A 25,587-nucleotide genomic window follows, 5' to 3' on the forward strand; every position below is an offset into this window, starting at 1 on the left:
TCCAGTAAAGAAAATGCCTATAATCTCAAAACATGTTTGCAGAAATTTGCCACTGCTTCGGGTTTGCATATCAATCCTAACAAGAGTGCTATCATTTTTTCTTCTGATGCTCCTGGAAACCAAACTATCTGTGAGGAACTTGGGATCCACAATATCAATCTTCACCTCACTTATCTTGGTATTCCCATTTCACCTAAAAGACTTAAAGCCACTCACTTCCAACCACTACTGAGCAAAATTTCAGCTCTACTTGCTGGTTGGAAAAACAATTTTCTTTCTTTTGCAGGAAGGGTGCAGTTTCTTAAATTTACCATCACCAACTCAATTGCTTACTGGATCAGAGGGTCCATCATTCCAAAGGGCTGTTGTGATACCATAAACAAACTATGCTCTAAATTTTTATTTCACAACAATTTGGTGGAGAGAAAACTGCATCTCATTCCGTGGTCTAAAGTCACTATTCCTAAAGATGCTGGGGGCCTTGGCATACCTTCTATCGAAGCACTATACTTTGGAGTGTTCTGTTCTATAATTGGCAGGTTTTACAACAATCAAAATTTGCTTACCTGCTGGTATAAAGCAAAGCACATTTCTCCTTTGAAACATCCAACCTCAACTGCATCTAAAACCTGGCACAGAATTGCTGAAACTATCTTTAAGATCAAAAGGCTATTACATTTTCCTGTCTCCAATCAAAGCAATTTTTCTTTCCTCTGGGATCCGTGGCTTAATGGAAATTTGCTTGGGGAAATATTTCATTTACCGGGCATGGATGATAATTTACTTAAGAAATATTTTAGGAATGATACCTGGTACCTTCCCAATCACTTTCCTCCTACCATTCAAGACACTATAAAATCAGTGGAAATCAAAGACACAAACGAAGTATTATGGGATGGAAATTCTATATGGGCTTTTAAAAATTTCATTGAAGTTTTTTACTATCATTTACCTAAGGTTGACTGGTATAGATCCATTTGGCACAAGAATTATGCCCTGAAGTATGCATGTTTTACATGGATGGCTCGTATTGGCAAACTGAAAACTGCGAATAACCTGCATCTGAGAGGTATTTTGGTACCTATTAACTGCTCACTTTGCTCGGGCAACACTGAGAATCATTCCCATTTATTTTTCGATTGTGATTTCTCTTTTTATATTCTTAAAAAGATTCTGCCGGCATTCAATAGTTTTTTACTCAGGCCTACACTGCCCCAGGCTCTGGATTTTATTGAGAACTCTGAAACATTAAATAGTGCAGGAAAAAATGTTTGCTTTCTAGCCATTAGTTGCATTACTTATTACATTTGGAGGGAAAGAAACAATCGTCGATTCTCAAATGCTAGAAACAATGTGGCTAAAGTTATTTGCAACATCTATGCAGCTATTAGATTGAAAATGGTTAAATGGAAACACAAAACAACCTTGCATCTGGATTTCTTGGGCATTTAATATGCCATCAGGTTCTATTAATTGATTGGAGAATGACTATATACCTCAAGCACTTTTATGCATTTTGTTATGACAAAATTGGGACTCGGCTTCTTTCCAGGTGCTATGAGCTGGCATGGTTTTGGTTTTTTGATCTTTTTTGGACTCGGGTAGCTGATATTTGGGATTGTTGTGAGGTTTTGATGTTACTTTCTCACCCCAGATTGAAGGTGGACTTTTTAACTCTGGAATCCCGGGTTGGCTGCAAAGATTTTAGCTGGCAAGATGGGTGGATGATTGGCATTCAGACAATGATGAGCAAAGCCAGTCTCTCCGAGCAATGGAGGGCCTACATGGCAACCTTGCTCGTTTTTGGGATTCTTTATGGGCAGGCTGGATGTGCTGCGACGGCCTCAGTAACTGATGCGGGTGTTGGTTTATCGGGCAACCAGTGCAACCGCCTGGACTCCAACTATCTCTATACTGATATAACATGATGAATGAGACTGTGCCTACTTTCTGAGTCTTTCCTTTGCCAATTGTCCTGTTTTCTTCTTGTAGCTGTCTTTGTGTATTTTTGTTTTAGTTTTGTCTTAGTTTTATTTTCAAAGGTTTACTTGTAATTTGCTACTTTCTTTATTAATACATGGGCTTCATGCCCCGGGTTCTCCCAAAAAAAACATTTTCTGCGCGAAAGTAACTCTGGTTTTAAAAATTTTAGGCCAGACCATCCCCCAAATTCTCGACTCCCTCGATGCGTCGACCGGAGCTTGCTCGACGTGATTTACAGAAAGCGGAGGAGAAACGGGATTTAAGAATCTGTAGGATTTACCTTTTTAGCTCTTCGGCAGGAAATAGGTTAAATCCTGATTAAAATCTGTCCAAATCCTGTTCGCCAACCGTGATGGCGGTGGAGCAGACGCGTCGCCATATCCGAGGTTTTCTCTCTCTTGATCTCTGCAAGGTATTCCCCAACTTTCTCTCTGTCTTTTCTACCTCCTCGATCTAAGATGTATTTGTACTCAGGAGCTGGAGTTCATCCACCGGACCTGCGGCGTGGTGGGTTACCGTCCCAACGTGTTATCGACAACCCTCAGCCATCTGGCGGCCACCAACTGCGCCCATCTTATTCTTCCTTTCGTCGCCGTCAGGGAGAAGCTCAAGGAGGTGGTCGAGGACTTCTTCGGATGCGAGTTTGAGCTTTTCATCGAGTTTACTGGCCTCATAAGGTACACATACTGTGTTGGCACCCCTTTTCAATTTATCCCACTAGACCCCCCTCGATCGTCAATAACAACAAAAATGAAGTCTTTGTCACACTCGACCCCCCTCGTCAATACAACAACATGGCCTGGTTGCAACGTTATTTTGATGGGATTCGTCATTGCTTCGATCAAAAAGCAAAAAGTATTGCCCAGAAGATGCTCTATCCAATGCCTATTTGATAATAAAAACCAAAACTGATAGGTATTGTAAAATAGTAAAGTTTCTGGCAAAAAATGGTAGGAAGCAGGAGGATGATTCAGCAATGTTGGATCCAGTCCAAAAGAAGATCGTTTCAAAAGCACCCAGAACTGCGAAAGCTAAAATAATAGTGATAATTCCCATAGTCCCATCGATGGATAATTCCCAACATCTCCATAAAAACCTTCCAACAAGGCAAAAGTAAGAGACCCAAACATTCCAGCCACCATAAGAACCCAAGTGAAATGTGTGAAAAGCTCCAAAGAATTATAATCACTCTAACCACAATAGTGTCAGTGATGAATGTATTCAAAAGAAGTTCAATTGCATTTACAAATTTAGAAAAATGCTCATCATGTAGCAGATAAGTTACATTTGCACAATCAACTACCATAATGTAAGTATATATACTTTCCCCCTCAAACTTAAGGGAAAATTCTATAAGATGGTGGTGAGACCTGCAATGCTTTATGGTGCCGAATGTTGGCCATTAAAAGAGAAGCATAATACTAAGTTAAGTGTTGCAGAGATGAGGATGCTTAGGTGGATGAGTGGCTTGACCCTTAGAGATAGGATACGAAATGAGCATATACGTGAAAAGGTTGAAGATAAGATTAGAGAGAGTCGCCTTAGATGGTTTGGTCACATTAAATGAAGGCCTTCTGATGACCCGGTTGGCCGGTTAGGAAAGTTGAGTTATTAGATTTGACTTATGTTAAGAAAGGTAGAGGTAGACCTAAAAGGACTTGTTTAAAAAATATTAGAAATGATCTTTCTTTATTAGATTTAAATGAGAATTTGACTTTTAACCGGACACAATGGCGAAAAAGGATTTATGTAGCCGACCCCACATAGTGGGACAAAGGTTTGATGTTATTGTTGTTGTTGTTGTAAAATATAGCAAACAGTGATATGAACAGCCAGGAGGAAGTATTTCTTTTGTAATTTTATATTTAAAAGTGTCAGCATGATTCAACACTTGATGAAGTGAGCCCCCAAAGTGAAAAAAGTTCATTTAGTAAGACATTCCTGTTGTGAAGAAATGAAGAAGAATTCTACTTTACATATTTGAGAGCATGCTTCACATTCATGAGTTTGTTATAAAGAGCTAGCATGGGGTCCTCATTAACATGGATATCACAAATATTATTTACAATCTCAAAAAATTGGTCAAGGAGACAAATATGTTGGTTGAACCTACCGTAAGTAAGACCATAATGTGGAAGTTCCATTAAGCTGGCATTAAAGATGCAATCAATAGAAATAGAAAAAAAAATGGAGGAAAAGAGAGGGCGGCGCAAGGGAACTCAAACCCTAGCAGAGCTCCTTGACGTGCGAAATAATGCTGTAGGCCCTGGTGTAGCTGCTGTTGCTTCCTACTTTCCCTTGTCAATATAAAGTCAAAATAAAAAGATAAAATCATTGAATACTTTATAGTCTAGGTAAAAAATGATGAAAAGAAAGTTATATATATATATATATATATATATATATTTTGGTCAAATTATGTTTTACCATTTTCCCTTTAATTGGATTTAAAAGCAACAAATCTCTTCTCTTGATTTTAGTGTTGCACAGCTTGATTTGGCTGGGCCACCTCATAACCATCTCTCTCTCTCTCTCTCTCTCTCTCTCTCTCTCTCTCCTCTCTTCCTAGTGTTACAATATTCCTGCTTTTGACCTCATGTCTGCTCATCCACTCATGCTATATCATCTTAGAGGATCCTTAGTTGTGTTTTTTTATGTCTCATGAAGAAGATCTAAACATATATAACATAATGACCATGTGTTTGAAAAAATTTACCAACCAGTCAAAGCTTTTTAAATGTATTCCATTAAGTATTCGTCATGGTGGTTTTGGGAGTTGGACTTTATCTGATTTCATGGCATGTGGTTTTGAATAAGTAACTTCTTGAGTTAAATTCACGATCCACAAACCTATAGTTGAAATGATCATTTCAATGTGATTAACTCAATGATCAAACTATCTTGATCCAAGTTCAAATGGGCCTAAATTATGCACTCAAGGTCTAGTTGAAAACTTCATGAGATTATTTGAGGTACAAAATGATATTCAAATCTTGCGTGCTTGTAGTCAAAATGAGCCTCTTGATGCATGGAATCCAGCGAGCCCATGATCGCTCAATTTTGATGCACAATTGCATTCTTAAAACTATAATATGATCAAGGGGATCAACACATCATTTGGTGGAGTGTTTGAGGATTTTAGCTAAAATAATTAAAATACTATTCTTAAAACTATAAATCGATTCTCATTTTATACATGAAAGGGAGCTTGGGATGATCAGAGCTCACAGATTTGAAGAATTCTTGACATTTGTCCAAAAATCATTACTAACTACTATCTTGACATGATTGTTATCCCTCAACCACCATCACCTTTTGTCAAATATGGTTGACACCAATGCTGATATATTCTATATCACCAACAAAGTCAATGCATGTTATTGCTAAATCCTATGTCTTCACAAACATGGTCTATGCATGCCATTGACGTCAAATTTGAGACATTATCGCCAAAAAGGCCAATTCGCACTGTTGACATCAACATTGATGCATGTCATTGCCAACAAGTTCAATGCACGTCATTGACACTAACATTGACACTTGTCATCATCAATAAGGTTGATAATGCATGCTATTGACACTAACTTCAATGCATGTCATTGCTAATAAGGTTGATGCATGTCGTTGACACCAAGGTTGATGCTTGCCATCACTAATTAGGTTGATGTATGTTATTGACACCAAATTAAAGCATGTCATCGCCAACAAGGTCTATACATAGTGTCGATGGATGCTACACTGATTAGATCTTTACTCTTTATCATTGTCAATGCTGATGCCTAGGGGTGTCAATATTTGAAACGACCCGAAAACTCAACTCGAACTCGACCCAAAAATTTTGGGTTAGGGTCAACCCGAACCCGAAATGGGTCGGGTTTGGGTTCAATAATTCGACCCATTTCAAAAATCTGGTAGGGTTCGGGTTGACCGTTTGACCCGAGATTGACCCGAAATTGACCTAGCAACCTGAGATTGACCCATTTTTTACCCGAAAAGTGGAGATTGACCCGTTTTTGGACCCGAAAACTAGCAATTTTTTGGCACCAGGGCATTCGGGTTTTGTCGGGTTAACCCGGACTTGAAGCGTGTCGGGTTAGGGTCCTGAAAATCGATGCGTTTGCAAAAATGGGTAAGGTTTGGGTTGACCCGAATAGTGCTGGGTTAGTTTCCGGTTCAACCCGAACCTGACCCATAACTCTAAATTGACGTCGTTGCTGATGCCCTACAAAGAAACCAACACCATTGATCGACCTGACAGGCTGACACTAAAGCTTATGCTCTTCTTCTTGATCTATAGTCTCCTATCATATAAGGAGAACGATGGAGCATACCACCAATGATTTCTTAATGACAGCTACAATGCCTCAAGGCTCCTTCAACTTCCACGATGCAAGCTATTCTCCATAGTTTATTTTTTCTATATTGTGTAAATGCCTTTCTCAATTATGGAGGAAAACATCATTATTACCTATGATGCACATAGTGAAATACTTTCAACAGTGCTAGGCTTGTGGTATTTTTCCTTTTTGAGTTCTATGTAAGAAACCTCTTCTCCTATAAGTTGCTCTTGACTTATTTTTTTTGAGTGTGTGAATTTTTTTTTTTTATAATGCTAAGATGATAAATTCTCTCTAATAATAAATGTTCTATCATGCAATGGTTGCTAATATACATTTGGTCATGTCATCAGCGGCTAACTAATTTGAAGCTTTATCCTTTATCAATAAGTAAATTAAATTTAATTAGAAGCATGGGGTTTAGATGGTTGGGCATATTCTTTCATTAGGATATAAGTTTTCTAACATTTTATTTATTTATTTATTTTTCAGTATATAAGTTTTCTAACATGATCTTGAAATATGTTAGTCAGTGGTGCGATTGGTAGGAATAGTTTTCTCAAGTTTGGTTCTAGTGAAAGTTCTTTGGTGATAAAATTATGTTGTCTTGTCCTTTATTACTTAGATATAGTGACATTATTATCTGAAAGCTATTTTATTGCCATCCCTAAGGCCCTTTCTTTTACAGTTATGAAGAGAATTCATTCTGAACTAATTCACAAAAAATCAATTATGCCTCTGTATATATGATATAGATACCCTGTGTTCTTTGTAACGCTCCTTAAGCTGATTAAATATAGTATTAAATTTAATGTAATTTGCTTAATTTTCTACCCTCTCAACTATGACATGTCTGCAAAATTTCAGTTGGTGCAGAGGAGCCTCAATTGGATGGCACAGTGATGACAATAGGCCTTACCTTAAGCAACGAGATTTTGCGGTATGCCTAGATCAAGATGTTAATTTTTCTGTTGTTTTGATTTGCACCGTTGTTGCTAGTGTATCTGATAAGATATGGCAAAGTCATTGTCCTTCTTAAGTTTGTCTTTCTTATGTACCTAGTGAGCTCTGTCAGTGTGATATATATATATATCATTTTGATGTTATAAAGCTTCACATATGTAGATTTTCATGGTCATATTTTGACCTCCACCTTTTTCCTTGGATGAGGCAATTTACTTTAAGACATTTTGTTTGCATATTCTTCAGAGTGTTCAAGTGCAACCATATATTGCTATTCAGATATAGTCAGTCATGTCAACTCTGGTCTGTTTTTTTTACATGATAATAAAAGTTTGACAATAATTCTCTGCTTGCGGCCATACTAAACCTCCTTTTCCAATTTGTGCCAACCTCTGTCCTATTTACACTTAAGATATCTCACGAGATGCTGACCTTAGAAATATAAGTAGGCAATGCTTTTTGGTTTAATTGTTTTTCTTAGGTTGGCAAGGAAGAAATGAACTCAAAATTGTTATGATGAGAATTTAAAGGCTTTTTTGTAAGTTCTTTAGTTTTCTTTTCAAGTTCCTAGGCATGCGCGTTAAATTCGATAGTTGAAGCAAGAGACATCAATACCGAGATGATTGTATGAATCATATACACGAGGGAGGTAGGGGACTAAGGAGGCTGTTAGAGAAAGTGAATGCTATTTAGTATAATCTTGCGTGCTCCTTTTTGGATTGTACATATCACAGAAGTGCAACCACCAATGAAACGAACATCCTTCCTAGTCCATTATTTAAAAAAGTTACTTGGGGCACGAAGCTTCTTAGTCCATACCTTATTATGTATAACTCATCAAAAATAAATCTGATCCTTTATACTTGGTGTTTTCTAACTTTATTCTACCCCTAATATGTAACCAAGCTAATAAGAGTCCATAATCAGAGGCTAAAATTTATGGAAAAATATAGAAGAAAGGGGCTTGAGTATTTTCTGAAGGTTCCTATTGATCTATGAACAAATAAAGGTACTCCAATTAATTTTTCTTGTTGTAGAACATTTTTCTCTCCCAAATGTAGTCATCATCTTGTTACACAAAAGATTTTTCTGAAACTGTTCTAAAGCCATAAGATCAGGAAAAAGAAAATAGTAGACAAATAATAGAGGAGACGATATTTACTAGAAAATTTGGGTTTTCTGATACAATTTACTGTAGGATTTGAGCCTTTAAATAGACAATTTATAAAAATTATAACCTTTAATCCATACCTAAATGAACTTTACTAGAAGAGAAAAATTCTACCTAAGAATATCCACTAGGTTAGTTTAAACTAAATGATAATTCATGGAGTAGTTATCATAATCTGAACTTAAATTCGAGCACTAATTTATCCAAAAAAATCCAAATTAATCTTATCCTATTGTAATATGAAACGTGATATAATGGTTCAGCTTCAGAGCTTTGGTCTCCCTTGTATGGTGTTCAAATGATGATTCGATTGCACCTACTAACTCATGGTAATATCCTCTTTAACGTTAACAACTTGATTTGTGAATCACCATCGTCAACAATTTTCTTAGAGAAAATCGACCTTTAAAACTTCAATGAATATTATCTCTTTGATATTTTGATGCAGGACTACGTATGCAATGTTTAATTCACTTAGATTTTGCACAACTTATGATCAGAATAATTCTAGAATAAATCTACTAGAAAATTCAAACAACGAAATAAAGCAATTAGTGGTTATCCGCTTAGGTTTGAAATCACATGATAAGAATTTTGAAGCTTCCAAAATAAATAGAAAACCAACACGATGAGTCGTAGTAGTTTCAAAATAATCCATAATCTAACAATGAGAATTAGGATGCATTGAGGGGCACTCAAATCCTACGATTACTAAACTTAAGCAAGAGCAATGCGGAAGAGTCCGTCATGACTGCAATCAAATCAATGAGAGTTTAGACTAAAAGGAATAATATGCAAGGGAAAAGAGAAACCTTCGTTAGGGAGAGGTGGAGATCTTCCACTCGATGCCTTCGAAGTGTTCGTCGATAGACTCTACCAAATGGATCAACGTGCGCTCCAAGTAATCATCGACGGTGAGATTAACTCTTGGATTCACGTCGAAGAAAGTATATTGTAGGATGTCTACGAAGCCGTCTTCGTCCCAAGTTATGCCGTAATCAGTTTCCGGGTCCGCCATTCATGGGTGCTTGGCAACAAATCTCTTCTCTGAAATCTGAGAACAATTTCAGCTGTTGTTCCCCAAAACCTGAGAGAATTCAGATTTCTTTCTTGACAGAGAAATAGAGTTTGGGAGAGGGGATGGGTTTTAGTACTCCAGTGAGGTGTTGATCGGGAATAGAGAAGGTGGGGAGAGAAGTAGCCCAAGAGGGGCCTTTGAATGTTTCGGCCAACAATAGGTTGGCTTTCCAACTCTTTCCCAAGATGTGCACTGTCTCGTGGACAGATTTTGAGGAAATCAAATATGGGGAAGGCGGTAAGCTGGGAGGAAATTAGGAATTATTTCCTAATTCCTATTCTCAGATTTTTGGAAACTAATTAAAGGTTTTGGCTTTAAAAGTTTCGGCTAGCATGAGTTGGAATTACTTCTCAGCAGAGAAAGTGGAAATTAGGAAGAGTTTCCTAATCCAAGCCCAAGAGAGAGGGGGCGGCAGCAGTAATGGGAAAAAGGATTAGAGCAAGTCATTAATGCATGCTAACATGAGATATGTAAATAGGCAAAGGTAGATTTAACCTAATCTTTCATAAATTGATTTGATTGAGTTTAAAATAATTTCCTAAAATAGAGGTTGTAAATTAGGAAACATTTTGAATTTCAAATCACTTGGATTTGAATTCAAATATAATCCTAAATATATTTAACCCATATTAGGAAATAAATAAAAGAGGGGGAAATCAAAAAGGGGAAAAAGGGGAAAGGTGGCCGGCGGTAGAAGCCTAAGGCCGACGGCCAAGAGGGGAGATCAGGTGAAGGTGGCCGGCAGTTATGGGGAAAATTTGTGGAGTTTGATGTGGGGAGGAAGTTGGGAAATTTGGTGGAGGAGTTGGATGTGACGAAGACGAATAAAGGATGGTGGTGAGGGAAGACGAAAATACAAAGAGAAAACCACAACCCGGCCGTCTCGAAGGTTGGTGGGTGATACGAATTCCCTCTCCTAGGGATCTCTCCAAGTTCCCCTCAAGAACTCTCAAGTACTCTCAAACACAAGCATAAAAAATTTTCATAATCATTCATTCATTAATTAATAAGATGAAAGAACGGGTTATAAATAGCCGGGTACAATGACTCAACGAAATAAAAGACACTCTTGCCCTTTGGGCTTACATACGACGCTTCCCATTAAAGGGGTACAAACGGAAAACATAAAACACTCAATAAATAAAATGCATGAATAATAAAATAATACAAATGACTCAAAAATACAAAGACTCGATCGTGGCCGTAAATTGGTGGCCACGTCTCTGATAAACCTTCCACGATCTGATGTCCCCATCATATTTTCATGATTTGATACCCAAATTTGATCATTAGATGATATGATTGGTCACACACTATATCTGACACCTAGACATGGGTTCCAAAGAATTTCACTCCAATGAAATCGTAACTTTAGGTGGGGGGAGGCTGAATTTACAACCTCCTTGCCATATCAGTTTATTGTGCTTGACAACTAATGTTTTTGGAAGTTTCTAGAAAATTTAGAAATTTCTTTTGAGAGCTTCATTGTTTGTGGAACTTGTGTAGCATTTCATCTTTTGGAGCATTCAGGAAATAGCTGATCTAATTTAGTACATATTTCTAGAAAGTTATAGGCATTTTTATTATATTGTTATAAATAACTGCTATAGGTAGAAGAAGATGAATGATCTGAATATTTTTTGAAATTCCAACAGTTTTTATTGTTTTGATATTTGCTCCTGTTTTTTCAATGATCTCCCCACATCAAAGGAACTTCTAACGGACAAACCCTGCAACCAACTTCTTAACAAGACTATTTAAATTGCTAAAAATAACATTTTTGATTCTGGACATAATCATAGCTGTTCTTGAATCATAAATCCAAAAGATATAGGCTAGTACTTTCAATACATTTGACTTCTGATTTTTTGTTGAAGGCAGTATGTTACTTGAACAGCCATGGAAAGGATTTCGAAGGTGGAGTTTTTCGCTTCAAGGATGGAGATCCTTCATCTGTTATTCCTATTTCTGGTGTAAGCAGAACATTTGCAACCTTTGATTCAAATTTTCCTTTATGAATTCTTTTAGATCAATTTGTATATGTTGTGTGACGAAACATAAGAAAAAATGGTCCTTATTTAACTACAAGTTTTCTTTTTATTTGTTTTCTATCTTAGAGTATGAACTATGAATATTCTGATTTTCATTTCAGGATGTTCTAATCTATACAGCGGATGATCGCAATGTACATTCTGTAGATGAGGTATCTTTTGTTTATATCTTTCAATTTTTTCAGCTTTTATGAAATTTATTTAAAAAAAAATGTTTATAATGGTGAATTATGTTCACCTGAATTGGAGTCTGCTTTGGTTTGATGCATTCCCTTTATTAACTATGTACAAGTTTTAAGAGAGGATTGGGAATTTGTATATATATGCCACGCCAAGGAAACCACCGTTCTTCAGTTATGTCCTTGATGTGGAGACATAAAACCCTCCACAAAACTACATTGTTTAAAATTTTCTTAGATTTTCAATCTTTGAAATTACTTACGGAAGCATGGCATGGTTTAAGTAAACTGATTAAATTTGACAAGCAATATTTGCTTATGTTGCATTACTATTTGCATTATGAGTTAATAGTCTGTTTTTTTTTTCATTTTATTAATATTGTTGTGCTAATTCATTTTACTTGTTTTATTGGGGTGGGTATGGAATGAGGGGATATGGTAAATAAATAATATTGAAGTTTTTGTAAGCATCTGAAAGCATCATGTGCATACATTTCAGTAGTACACAATAACTTGCAAGGTGGACCCTTGCACTATTTGCATAATCTGACGCGTGGTTCAAAATAGCATTCAATATTTATGCTATAGTAAGAAAAATCAATGCTATTTTGATTTACATGATTCGCAAGTTAAAATTAAAATTAATTTTATTTATATTTTATGTATTATATATTATTTTATTCATAATTTTCTTTTTTAACTTAATTTTATTTGGGAAATAGATTTGAAGGTCTCTTTGACACTAGTACATGTTAGATGCATGCATGCGACAACAAGGGGTTTGGCATAATGCGACTTCGAAGGCAAAGTCGTAGGTGATTGGTGGGGTTTGACACAGTATTGTGATGGGGTTTGCCATGCACTGCTGGAGGAGAAGTTGAAGGCAACTGTGACTGTGGGGGTTAGCTAGGTTTAGGCATACAATTTCGACATTGACGGTTTTGCTTGGCATTATCATAAACTAGGGCTTTGACGAGTGCAAAGCTTTGCTAGGTGATGACAAGGAGAAGTCGAGGGTTTTGACAAGCAACGATGACATTCTTGACACTCGATGGAGGTGTTGTTCGTGCTTTTCTTTCTGTAAAAATAGATGCTTAGTAATTTCTTCCTTCTAGAGTTCTAGTATTTTAAATATTATATTATGGTTAAAACAGTGTACTACCCTATACACTGTGTATGATTTCATGGGGTCTTTTGCGCAATGGTGTATTATTTTCCATTAAAAAGTATTTTCATGTGAATTAATGGGCATTTAAGTTCTCTAAACAAATGATTGATTCATTGAGAGGACCTTATCAAGGGCAATGATCGGTCTACTGTGGTGAAAAATAATTAAGGGTTTGCTAGGAACTCTCCAACAAGTGATATGCCACAATTTAACCCAATGTGGTGAAAAAGTGAGCAAGAGTTGCTAGGTATAGAGCTAATATTATATTTATTATATGGAATTTAGAACATAGAATGATAAAATGAGGTTTGACGCACATAATTGTTAGAAGAAGAATAAATGTTACTTGTTTCAATTAAATTAAACAGAATGGGAAAATCCAAAGAAATTATGAACTGTTACATGTTTGGAAATGTTGATAATATAATAGAAGTTGAGATAATGGTGGATAAATAGTTGAGGATAAAATTGTTTGTGCTGCATAGTATTTGTGATTGTATTATTAATATTTAGTTAATTATTGATGTGGATATAATACCTGTGGTTAGTGACTGTGCTTCTCAAGTTACTTAGAAAAAAGTTTGAAAAATTAATTTTGGAAAGAAATGAATGAACACATTCAAAGATAAAATGTTGATTATTAGGGATGGCATAAATGGACATATAGATTCAAGTAGGGTTGACTATTATTAGAGGTTTCATAGTGGATTTGGAATATAAGAGATGATAGTGTGGTTCGAGATACCATGCTTGATTTTTATGATCTTGCATTAATTGATCATCGATAGTCCTTTAAAATAGAGGATGGCCTTAATGATCAGCTGGTGATACCCTTTGGTTTATTGAATGCTCTAACTATCTTCATACACATGGCACACATTTAATACCCATTAATTTGGAAGTTCTTCATTGTATACTTCAATGAAATCCTCATCTTTAGTCACACTAAGAATTACCATATTCCTCATTCATCATTTGCTTAAAATTTTCAAGACATTGTGCCTTGAAATTTTTTTTATTCACATGAAAAATTGTTTATTTATGACCTTTTCAAAGAGTTTCTTTGAATTTCCTATGATGATGTCTTTGTTGATCTTAAGAAAATCAAGGCTATTCAATAATGACTTATCTCAACCACTTTCCATGTTGCCTGCAGTTTTCATTGCTTGGCCACTTTTATACGATATTTATTCATAGATTTAGTATCTTTATGGCCCCAATCACCCAATATCTAAGTAGTGAATTCCATTGGACAAATTTAACCTCTAAAACCTACTCCAAAATCAAAAGCTGCTAAGAAGTTGAGCATTATTGAGATTATCTGATTTCAGTTAGATGTTTGAGGTATCTTATGATAGCCTCTGCTGTTGGCATGGAGGTGTCCTGAAACAAGAGGTTCACCTTATCGCATTGTTTAGCATGGAACTAAATGAGGTGCAATGACATTACTCAACATATGATCATGAATTCTACGCTATCATTTAAACCCTTTAATACTAATGCCACTCTTTAGTAAGAGTTTGTGCTCTACTCTATTCATGTAAGTTTCTTTTTCCTCGAAGCTCTATGTGAGGGTTTCATGGGTTTCTCTATGAGAGTTGAGGGTAGTTAGATTTGGGGAGTGCTTTTCATTGTCCTTTTAGTTGATCATTGTTTGTAATTCTTGTTTGCTTGATCATATACTCTCTTCTTTTTGGTGGGCATAGGCTTTTTTAACTAAATCATGAAAATCTTGGTGTTCTTCTGTGTTCCTTGATCTCTTATGTTTTACATATGATTTATCATATTTGCTCTTAGTTAACATTTCTTCATAGTAGTCAATTGTTTTTCCTTACTGGTATCAGATGGGGACATCGGAGCTTGGAAAGTCTATCAGAGACGTGTCCGTTGATCTACGACCACGATTGAGTCGATGTATTTTTGAGTCGTATTATGTATTTGTCTTTTATTATTTTATGTTATGTTATGTTGTATTTGTTTTGTTATCTTTTCTGTTTTTACCCCTTACTTAAGGGAGGTCGTGTGTAAGCCCAAAGGGCGTTTTGGTCCTTTGTCTTGAGTCATTTGTACGAGGCTATATATAGCCCTTATGTTTTCTTTTGTTGCTTAGTGCCCTTATGTTTTCTTTTGTTGCTTAATGATTGAATGATAAAAATTTTCCCATTGCTTGAGTTCTTTGTGAGACCTTGAGAGTGTTTGAAGAGAGAAATCCCTAGGAGAGGGAAATCGGATCACCCACCAATCTTGGAGACGGCCGCGTTCGTGGTTCGTTCTATTATTTCATCTTTTCCTCTTTCTCCCACCCTACACCACCGGCACACCGCCCCTTTCACCACCCATGCTGTCGGCCATATTAGCCCCACTCTCACCTTTGGCTAATTTTCGCATCTCCACCCCATCCACCACCATCCACGGTCACCACATAAGCCGCCGGCCCCCCACTTGGCTTCCTCTCCATCATTGCTTATGATTACTCCTTTCCTAATTGGGTTGAATAATTTAGGTAACTCAATAACTTTGCAAAATTCAAATTTATTTGAATTTAAAAAGTTACCTAAGATATCATTCCTATTTTAGGAAAGTTCCCAAATCCTTTCCTTTTGATTTTAAGTTAAATTAGGATGAAATATCTCATCCCAATTTTGGTTCCCTAATTTAAGGAAGCATTAAAAGCTTCCTTAAAGCCCCTACCTAGCCCATTAAGCCGTCGGCCCCCCTTGTGTTTTCCCCTCTTGGCTTGTGTTCAAACCTTTCCAAGTTGGCCTTCCTAGAAAAGGGAAACTTCTTTAATTCAAATTCAAATTTAACTTGAATTTGAATACTTTCATAAATTATGAGATCTATTTTTGGAAAGTTTCCTAAATTAAATCCTATTTGAATTTAAAATTCAATTGGATTTAAATTTACCTTTCCTTTTATTTAAATCCAAATCAAGCAACATTAAAGGCTCTCCCTAAATCCCTCTCCCTCCTATGGAAGTTGCCCCCCCCCCTCCCCTTATTAACCCCTCTTGATTTCTTTCCTATTTGCTAACCCCTCTTTTGGGAAGATTTCAAACACCCTTTCCCTCTCTCGTAGCCTGCCCCACCCTTTCCTAAATACATCCTAATCCTTTCCAAACTAAAAGGATTATTTGGGGAAACGTTTGCTTGATTTCCCTCCACTCCTCTTCTAAAATATGAAGCTAAATTCTCCTCTATGATCCCACCCATGGCTGGCCACCTCTCCCCCTCTTCCCCTTGCGAATCTTCAAGATAAGCCGCTCTCTTTCAATAGGAGCCTTCAAGGGAAGTAGCAACTAGTATCTTCAACATTTTCAACTCTTGAGAGAACTTCTTCCTCTCTAGTTGAGCCTTCAAGGAAAGTTACGACGATCATCCTCAACATTTCACCTCTTGAGAGAAACTTCTTCTCTTTGGTTGAACCTTCAAGGGAAGCTACGACGAACACCGTCAACATTTCAATTGTTTCCGGGCCTCGACAAGGGTAAAGTTCTTCCCCTTTTAATTATCTTCCTAATCCACTAATCTTGTAGGTGGTGATCGAGTTGCGAGGAATCGTGCTTCGCCTTCTGCCTAAGCTTAGTAAACGTAGGATTGAGCGTGTTTTTTATGTTGCTATCTTATTATTAGATTAGGGATTTTTGTTGAAAGTTACTTAATTCGCATGTTGTTGAACTTCTAAGTTTTTTTTTATAATCCAAGTGTTTGGCATGTGACTTGGCCTAAACATAGCCACCCTTCTTACGTTTCATTTTGTCGTTTAAATTGCTAATAGTTTTAATCATAATTGTTTTTATCAAGAAATAGTGTAAGTTCTTATCGAATGCATTTAAAAGCAATGTAGTCCTGTATCAATATCAAAGCTAGGTCAATTAACACAATGGCTTGAGATTGAGAAGTTTGATGACTAAAAAAGTGTTTTGGAGAACCACGAAGTGTGGTGTTCTAGTCCAATAGAAGCTTGTGAAGGCACTAATGGGAAATGTAAATATTTTTTAGACCATGATCACTATAGAGCTGGATAAAAGAACTCTATTGGAGATTCAACTATGTTTGGCAGATAAGATTTTGGCAGCGATGTTGTAGAAATAAGTACGAAGGATTTGTTGCTCAAGTTAGAATCTCTTTGTTTATGGCTAAAAACCTCTTGAGCAAATTTTATTTGCTTTACATGCATGGAGTTATGCTCATTAAATCACATATGAGTGAGTTCAAATAACTTTTTCACTACAGGAAATTAGTTTTTTGCAGCGGACTTTGTGGTGGATTTTTTTGGTCGAAAATGGTTGCGGATTTGCGACGGAAATTTTCAACAATCCTTTTGCGGCAGAATATCAGCCGCAAATTTGCAACGGCAAATCCGACGCTAACTAACCTATCTAACTGATTGAGTATGTATCTATTTCATTTGTTCTATTTTTTTTTCTCATTCAATTTTGGCTCCGGTGCTTCTTAGCCTCTTTTGACAACGTTCCTTCATGTGGCCTCTTCTCCTTCAACGACGACATTTGCATTCCTATTGCATCCAAAGTCACCACCTTCGACGATGTTCCTTCCTGCTGCATCCTAAGTCACACCTCTCGTCCTTCTTCTCTCGCATCCGAAGTAACACGTCCTTCGTGACGACATGAGCTTGGTCTTGCGAAGGTATCCAATTTTCTCATTTTTTGTGCTTCTTCGTCCAAATCCGATAGCTGAACTCCCTCCTTGCCACCGAGCTTTGTTGTGAATGTATGCTTTTTGTTGATGATATTCTTCTTTTTGATAAGATTTGAGAGGGAGTTGAAAATAAACTTGAATTATATAGGTCAACTTTAGAGTCTAATTGTAGAGATTGTGACTTTGGGCGATCAAGTCATTAATAAGGTACACGTTTTAGATATCTTGGGTCTATTGTTCATAGTGATGGTGAAATAGATGAAGATGTTATTAGCAGAAATTAAGTTGGATAGCTGAAGTGGAGGAATGCATCAGGCTTGTTGTATGATAAATAAGTCCCCCTTAAACTTAAGGAAAAATTCTATAAGTTGTGGCGAGACCTGTAATGCTTTATGGTGCAAAATGTTGGTCATTAAAAAAAAAGCATAATATTAAGTTAAGAGTTACAGAGATGAGGATGCTCAGGTGGATGAGTGGCTTTACTCTTAGAAACAAGATACGAAATGAGCATATTCGTGAAATGGTTGGAGTAGCTCCAGTGGAAGAGATAATATTAGAGAGAGTTGCCTTAAATAGTTTGGTCACATATATGCTCATTTTGTATGTTGAAGTGGAGGAATGCATCGGGCTTTGTTGTGTGATAGAAAAGTCTCCCTCAAACTTAAGGGAAAATTCTATAAGATGTGCTGAGACCTGCACTGATTTATGGTGCAGAATATTAACCATTCAAAAAGAGCATAATATTAAGTTAAATGTTGCAGAGATGAGGATGCTCAGGTGGATGAGTAGCTTTACTCTTAGAGACTGGATACAAAATGAGCATATACGTGAAATGGTTGAAATAGCTCCAGTGGAAGATAAGATTAAAGAGAGTCACCTTAGATAGTTTGGTTACATGTATGCTCATTTTGTATGGTTGAAGTGGAGGAATCTCACACTTAAGAGAAAATTATATTAGATGGTGGTGAGACCTGCAAATGCTTTATAATGCCAGATTTTGGGCATTAAAAGAGAAGCATAATATTAAGTTAAGTGCAGAGATGAGGATCTTCTGGTATGTGAAGTAACATTATTTAATTTTCTTAAAATAGATACAAATCTCATTGTTTGATTGTAGGAATTTATAGCTTAAGTGTCTTATGGATATTTAAAACTATAGAAGTTAGATGTATAATCAACTGTTAACTGATGAATTTTTGAACAGAGTGAATTATTTCATTCATGCAGGTTGTTAATTACTTTCATTTATATCATAGGGAAGATTTTGTTTCCCACCATAAATTCCATCATTCTACTATCCACCACCCCCTCAGCCCCCTACAACTAGACCTTCCTCTCAAACTACAGCTTGACCTTCCACGCAGACTACCGCAGCACCGAACAATAATGGGCGCATGCTGATTCAGCCCGAGGGTGACACATATGTAATGTATGTTTTATATTATGTAGATATTTGAGAAATAATATTTTAAATTAAATGTTTTGTGTAGGTTTTACCCATCAAACTAGCTTATGCAGAAGATACAGGATATCATATGAAGCAGATTTGATGCTCCATATATTTCTTGGAAGAAAATCCCGAACAAAGTGCACGAAATGTAGTTTAGGGAGTTTGAGGTTAGTAAGTTACATTATTGTTAACATCTGTCCATCTTTTATTAAGCTAGCTAACAAAGAATAATTTTTGTTCTAATTTGTTATATACAACGAGATTTATACTGGTTGCCATAGCATTGCACTTGCATCAGAATAAATTTTGAGAAACGCCAAGCAAATCACCTGCGAGACATGTTCACATGCATTAGGAGGGCATGCGAGCGACAATTTTGGATTAGGGAGGGTGTATGGGTCTTGCTTAGTACTGCTTGGGGTTGCCCAGATTATACAACGAGGAGGGAGCATAGCAAATAGAATCAAGGTTTTGACGTTGGGGGTTTGGGTATCTCCCTTGATACTGGGGGCTTAGTTCCACATATTGAGTACAGACGAAGATTGGTAAGAATTTTAACAGATCTTAATATTTTTTTTGGTTTTGCGTGATAATCTCAGTATATTGCATAAGAAGATGCTGGGTAGAGAACCCCTTACTGTTGAGTTGCACAGTCACACTCACAAGCGCTAGGAGGACTAGTAGTGGGTGGATGAGCGAGCGAGGAGGGCCTATGTAAGTATATAAGGTTACAATTCTTAGAGAAGTATTATAAGTGACGATTATACGATGATTAATATTTTGTTTTAGAATGGGTATACATGGCTTCGAGAGAGTCAAACTACAGCTGGTGAGGGATCCTTTGGGGGTTCCATAGATATATCTGAATTTAACAATTGGTCGCAGGCGGTAGGGGAATGTAGAAATGATGAGTTTATGGATTAGGCTCGCAAGTCTATGCGTATGAGGGAAAATCCTCTTATACCTCCAACTACTCTGCAAATAGCCAAAATAGTTTGTATAGTCAATAGGTGGCTAACTTGACAACAGAGCTAAAAATTGTCCGAAAATCACATGCGGACATTAACATTCAGATAATGGATGAGCTTCAGAGATTGAGAGAGAAGATATGTGGAAATCAGCGAGCAGGAGAGTGAGGATACATATTCCACTTAGATTTTTTAGTAGGTTTTTTATGCATTTTATTTTTTTTATGTATAAGAACTATGTTTACTTTAACAGTGTTGTAATAATTGCTTAACAATTTGAATGTGATTGTCTATATGAGCAATTGGATTGTGAATATAGAACATTGTGTTTCTTATGTTTATTTTAGTAGTATTTACTGGAATATTATCATTATTAACTACTACTTTTAAACTGCTTAGATTGTTATTTTTGGAAAAAACTTAATAACTGACTGTATGTATTTTTTTGTGTATGCTATAGGTTTATGGCGGATTGCGGCATAATTTTTGGCGCAAACTTCGAAACAATGAAAGTGTATCGTATTTTGTAGCGGAATATTCCACTGCAAATCCGTCATAATTTGCGGCGGAATCAGCGGCGGGAACCTAAATGTGGACGTCATTTTCTGTAATTTAAATCCGTCGCAAAAAATTTGCGACATATTCTGTCCGTCACAAATACTTTTACGATGCGGCTTTTACCGTCGGAATTTCTACCACCTCAAATCAAAATTTGTGGCGGTTTTGAAATCTGCCGCAAAAAGCTGATTTTTCCATTGTGTTTCATGATTTTAAATATTGATTTGATTGTTGATAATGCATATCAAGTTTTGTTTTTATTATGCTTTTTGGCTTTTGCTTCTATAAGCATTTTTCTTATTCCAAATTTTATGATCGACAGGTTAATGTTAAAAATTTGCTTCTTTCTAAAGAGGTGATTTTTGAGCTTATGGATTATTGGTTGAGGGAGATCTTTTAAAGGATGATCTATTTCTTATCATGTTAAATATAAGCCATAGTATAATGCTTGCTTCTATTATAAGAAATGATACATAAAGAGATGTTTTTATTCTTTGAAGAGGAAAGGGTACGTTAATGATATCCACAAGGGCAATAATTTAGCAAATACTATTTTTTGTTGTAGATTAGTTTGATTTAGATATAGGTGATACTTTTTTCGTGTTTGATGGAGTTAACATCAATAATCAAATGATTTGGTTTAAACTCGCTTATATTATGTAACAAAGAGTTATTTCACTGATGAATTATGTTCTTGTGACTATATTTATATGGTTTTTATGATAGTCAGTTTTGGTATAATGTAGTTAAGGATGGATGTTTGTGTGATTGGAATATTGGCTAGAGTTAGACATGTATTAGATCTTAGAAAGAGATATATTTGAGGGCTTTTAGTTGTACATGACATGAAATTCTTAGGCGATGCTAAGTAAGAAAGGTTTTGTAAGAGTGTTGGTTGTCATGAAAGAAAAGATTTAGTGGACTCTATTTTATGGTGGAATTTGAGTGGAGTTACTATAGTTTTATCATATGTGGTGGAGTACTTTGATTTGAAGAAGTAGAAAAATATTAGATCCTTTGGTTGAAGTAGTGACATTTAGAGCTGTTTACGTGAATCAATCTTTATGTTGCATGGTTTTTCCCAATGTCATATTGTATTATTGCAAAATTTAGCGCAAAGAGACAACTACTTCAAGGATATTAAAGTTGAGGCGCACTTCGATTTCAATGGATCCACTTTGATGTCTAACAAACATATTTTGAAGTTCTCTTACGTTTGCTAATTTCAGGTGTTATTTTGGTTTTCTGAGATTGCGCCATGTTTAACCTTTTAGAACTTTGGGAGCTCAGAGTTCTGACTTAGAGATGTCATTGAATAAATTCAGGTTTTTTTGTCACAATATTGTGTCAAATAGGAGAATTATAATGTGGAAGAGTATGAACTAGGATACGTTTTGTTTTCTTTCATCCAATCTGTATTATCAATTTGAAGAATTTATTTACTTTTATCATGAAATCATTAAAACTCAACCACTTACCTAATCCCAGACTGGTATTGATCACCAGAAAATGTTTTGGTTTTGTGATGGTTGAACCTCCTGAACTTCTTTTTTTTTTTTCAGGTACTGGAAGGTGAAAGGCTTACATTAACAGTTTGGTTTACCCGTAACAGCGCCCATGACGAGGATGCCAAACTAATCTCTCTTCTTTCCCAAAGGTTTTCAGACCACGAAAAAGGAAAATCTTATTCTTTCTCTCCTTTGCCAGCATCTGATAACATGTATTGGTTTTCCAATGGCATTTCGGGCTTTGATATACGTTGTGCCAGGATTCAAAATCTTGGGTTTAGGATCTGCTCATCAAAACATCAAGAGTTTAGTACATCCGATATGGAAGCTGATCCTTTGGAACTACTTAACATGCCAATACGTCTTGCCAGAGGTGATGAGATATTTGACATGGAATTCCTCAACAGCTTGCATGGGCTGCAGGTAATCAGTGCTAATCCATTGTTTCTTCTTCTTGAACTTAAAAGGATACTGATGGTGATGTAATATCTTACCAAGGCTTCATTTGGGACGACTTTTTTGTTGTTTCTTAAAGCTGCTTTCTAGTATAAAAATTTTAATTTTGTCCTAAAAAAGCTTCTTTAAGAAGCAACAAAAAGGCCTTCCCAAACGAAGCCTAAATGTCTTCTTGTCCAAGCTAATGCTATTTTTAGTATTTCATGATCAATTATGGTTTCTTCGTACAGGTGGTTCAATTTTTCCATCTGAAATTATCAGACCTGATAGCATCAAGAGAAAAACAGGACGGTGACACAGAAACAACCGAACCTCATCTCCTGGACAAAGTGAATGGCTTGGAATTGGTTTTACCTTGTGACCATCAACTTGCAGAGAAAGTTCTGGGCTCCATGTCCTGTGATAATGAGGCCTTGTCTTTTAGTTGGGTTGCTTTTAAACTTGCAGTCACAAGATGGGAGGAATATATGTTCTCACTTTATAAAGAGCTGTTGATGCTTATTCCGCATTGGGTATTCCATCAGATTATCTTTTTGGCTCCTACAACTGAACAACTCAGCTGTAATCAATTTTCAGGTAAGTAACTTTTTGAATAATTTACCAGGAAATAGGTTTGTTTCAGAATTGGGGTTAATTTAAACAATCTTTGCCTTTTTATAAACCCTTTTACAGGTTTTGAGGAGCCTTCACAAAACAAATTACAAAAATGAGAATTGTACAGGTATGAACATGTTATTGTAATGATCGCCTTTTACATGTTTTTATATGGGAAGGATTATGGAACAATTGAAAGGTCAACCTTATTTTAAGTTTCTGATTGTTCTATTATATTTATTATCTTGTCATTTTTATAATTTTTTTTTCTAAGAGTCATCTACTTTCTGATTATACTAACAATCTTAATATCATTAGTTTCTCTTGCTCAGTTCAAGTTCTTCTAATTTTGTTCTGAAATTCGGAATATGCTATCACCGATGTTGTTCAATCATTGAAAATTATGAACCTTTCATCATAATCAAATCATATTTATTTGACTACTGCACATTTAGACTTCATTTGGAATGGCTTTCTTACTGCTTCTTAATGCTGCTTTCTAGTAAAAAAATTTAATTTTTATATTAAAAAGCTACTTTAAGAATCAATAAGAAAGTTATCTCAAACGAAATCTTAATTATTCCCAGAAATACAAAATTCAATTTGAGAACTCTCTGCTGCTAGATTGGTAGTAAGGCATCCAGTTCACCAACCACACAGACCATCACCTATTTGATTAACTTCCATTTTATTTTTGGTTGTTGCAAGCTTTAAAGGTTCACATAATTTAGGCTAGATTTATAAATAGGATTGATAAAATACTTTTATGATGCATAATCTAATTTTTTCACACTCAGTCAAAAATTCTTGTTGAATATTTCTGAAATAAACATTATTATCTGTTGTTAAATGAAAAATCATTCTATAAATATATGTAAGATTTGACAGGTTAAGCTTTCCATTGACAGAAATGACAAGCTGCCGACAGTTTTGAATAGTAACCAAATGTTATCCATTAATTGGCTAGCCTGGAGCTCTGGACTGCCCAACTATTAACACAAAGGTAATTAAGCTTCTTGCAATGGTAGTTTTCATATAAATTGAGTGGGAAATAACAGGAAGGTCATGTAGTTATTATAGATATTTGATCATATTAAAAATATATTAATTTGAAGCATATAATGGCATGCCTGTATAGCTGGGCTTATCCTGACTGGAAATTTTATATAAGAAGTCTTCTATTCTGTATATTAAAAATATTCTCCCTTTTCTGCTTAAATATATTCATGAACCATTATAAAAAAAGGATCTTGTCAGCCATTGCTCCCATTGCTTCATTTCAGGCTTTTCTTATTGAAGGTTTATGGAGCTTGATTCTGTAGAGAACTGATTACTCAGCTTTTTGTTGTTTTCTAAGGCAACTTTCTAGAAATTAGAAATTTTTGTACAAAAAAGCTGTTTTAGAAAGTAGTAAAAAGTTGTCTCAAACGAAACCTTAAATTGATGGACTTGGAAGGCAACACTAAAAGATTTTAGTATTTAAAAAGCATCATTTCATGTTGTTATTGTCCAAGCACTGTAGGGAAATGTGTGATATGGATGAAGGATTGTTGTTATAAAGTCAGTTGGGGATGGGGGAGATGCTTGTATCATAACTAAAAGAATTATATCGCCCCCACATCCTTCTTTCAACCACCAACACTCACGCACGCACGCACGCATATTTCTCTCCACTGCAAACACGGGACCCTCTTTCATAATAATAACAACCAACCATCTCCTGCTCTGAACATATGGGAACTTAGGCTTCGTTTGAGATGATTTTCTTTCTGCTTTTTAAGATGACTTTCTTGTACAAAATTTTTAAATTCAAGAAATTTTTGTATTAAAAAGCTGTTTTAGAAAGCAAGAAGAAAGCTGTCCCAAGCAAAGCCTTAATCTTCTTAACTCTACTCAAAGTTTGATTAGGTGCATGTGAATTTTTGGGAACAAATAATACTTTAATGACTATTTATTGGCACAAAACTTGATTAGTGGATAAATATACCCACTAATGAACATTAGTTAATTATCACAACACCTTCAATCCAATTGTCAAGCCTATCTCTGAGCAACTTGTTATAACATTAATGTTAATTAGTATTGGTGCCTCCAACTCAATGTCGACAACACTTCCATCCAATGTCATCTCTTCCTAGATGTTTTAATGGTTTAACCCCTCGGCTTCATCAACAAAAGACCATCTTAAATTTCTGCAAGTGAAATCATCTTTAATCTCAACAACTCTTAAAGCTCCTAACCAATATATCAAGATGAGAAATTTAACCTTTTAGTTCGACGCTACCCTTACGAGTTCGATAAATATAGAATTGTTATGGACAATTCATAATGCTTCTTACATCAAGCCATATGAGATGTAGGCATATGAGGTCTTGCTTGGTGGGGTATCTTATTGAAATAATAACAAGAATAATTTATCCAATATAAATTAATCCAAGTTTTAATTTAAATTTGTAAATACT

The 25,587-nt window shown here is 35.7% G+C and overlaps 1 protein-coding gene across 2 annotated transcripts; it reads left to right on the plus strand.

Annotated features, from left to right (window-relative positions):
- Positions 1-2,136: 2,136 nt before the first annotated feature.
- Positions 2,137-24,370, plus strand: LOC110102838. 2 transcript variants are annotated; one of them, XM_020831322.2, is made up of 9 exons: positions 2,137-2,395; positions 2,458-2,660; positions 7,188-7,260; positions 11,410-11,505; positions 11,685-11,735; positions 22,130-22,498; positions 22,762-23,107; positions 23,204-23,252; positions 24,014-24,370. In XM_020831322.2, the coding sequence occupies exons 1-8, from the start codon at positions 2,336-2,338 to the stop codon at positions 23,239-23,241; spliced, it is 1,236 nt and encodes a 411-aa protein (XP_020686981.1). In that variant the 5' UTR covers positions 2,137-2,335; the 3' UTR covers positions 23,242-23,252; positions 24,014-24,370. The 2 variants fall into 2 exon arrangements, with proteins under 2 accessions (XP_020686981.1, XP_020686980.1); XM_020831321.2 differs by having other exon boundaries at positions 2,138-2,395; positions 24,034-24,370.
- Positions 24,371-25,587: the final 1,217 nt, after the last annotated feature.

This window comes from Dendrobium catenatum, unplaced genomic scaffold (assembly GCF_001605985.2).
Source record: "Dendrobium catenatum unplaced genomic scaffold, ASM160598v2 fragScaff_scaffold_920, whole genome shotgun sequence".
Lineage (NCBI taxonomy): Eukaryota > Viridiplantae > Streptophyta > Magnoliopsida > Asparagales > Orchidaceae > Dendrobium > Dendrobium catenatum.

Coding starts and splice junctions, on each gene's coding strand:
- LOC110102838 (XM_020831322.2), top strand. CDS start 2,336: ATGGCGGTGGAGCAGACGCGTCGCCATATCCGAGGTTTTCTCTCTCTT. Junction 2,396..2,457: donor TCTCTCTTGATCTCTGCAAG/GTATTCCCCAAC, acceptor ATTTGTACTCAG/GAGCTGGAGTTCATCCACCG. Junction 23,108..23,203: donor CAGCTGTAATCAATTTTCAG/GTAAGTAACTTT, acceptor ACCCTTTTACAG/GTTTTGAGGAGCCTTCACAA.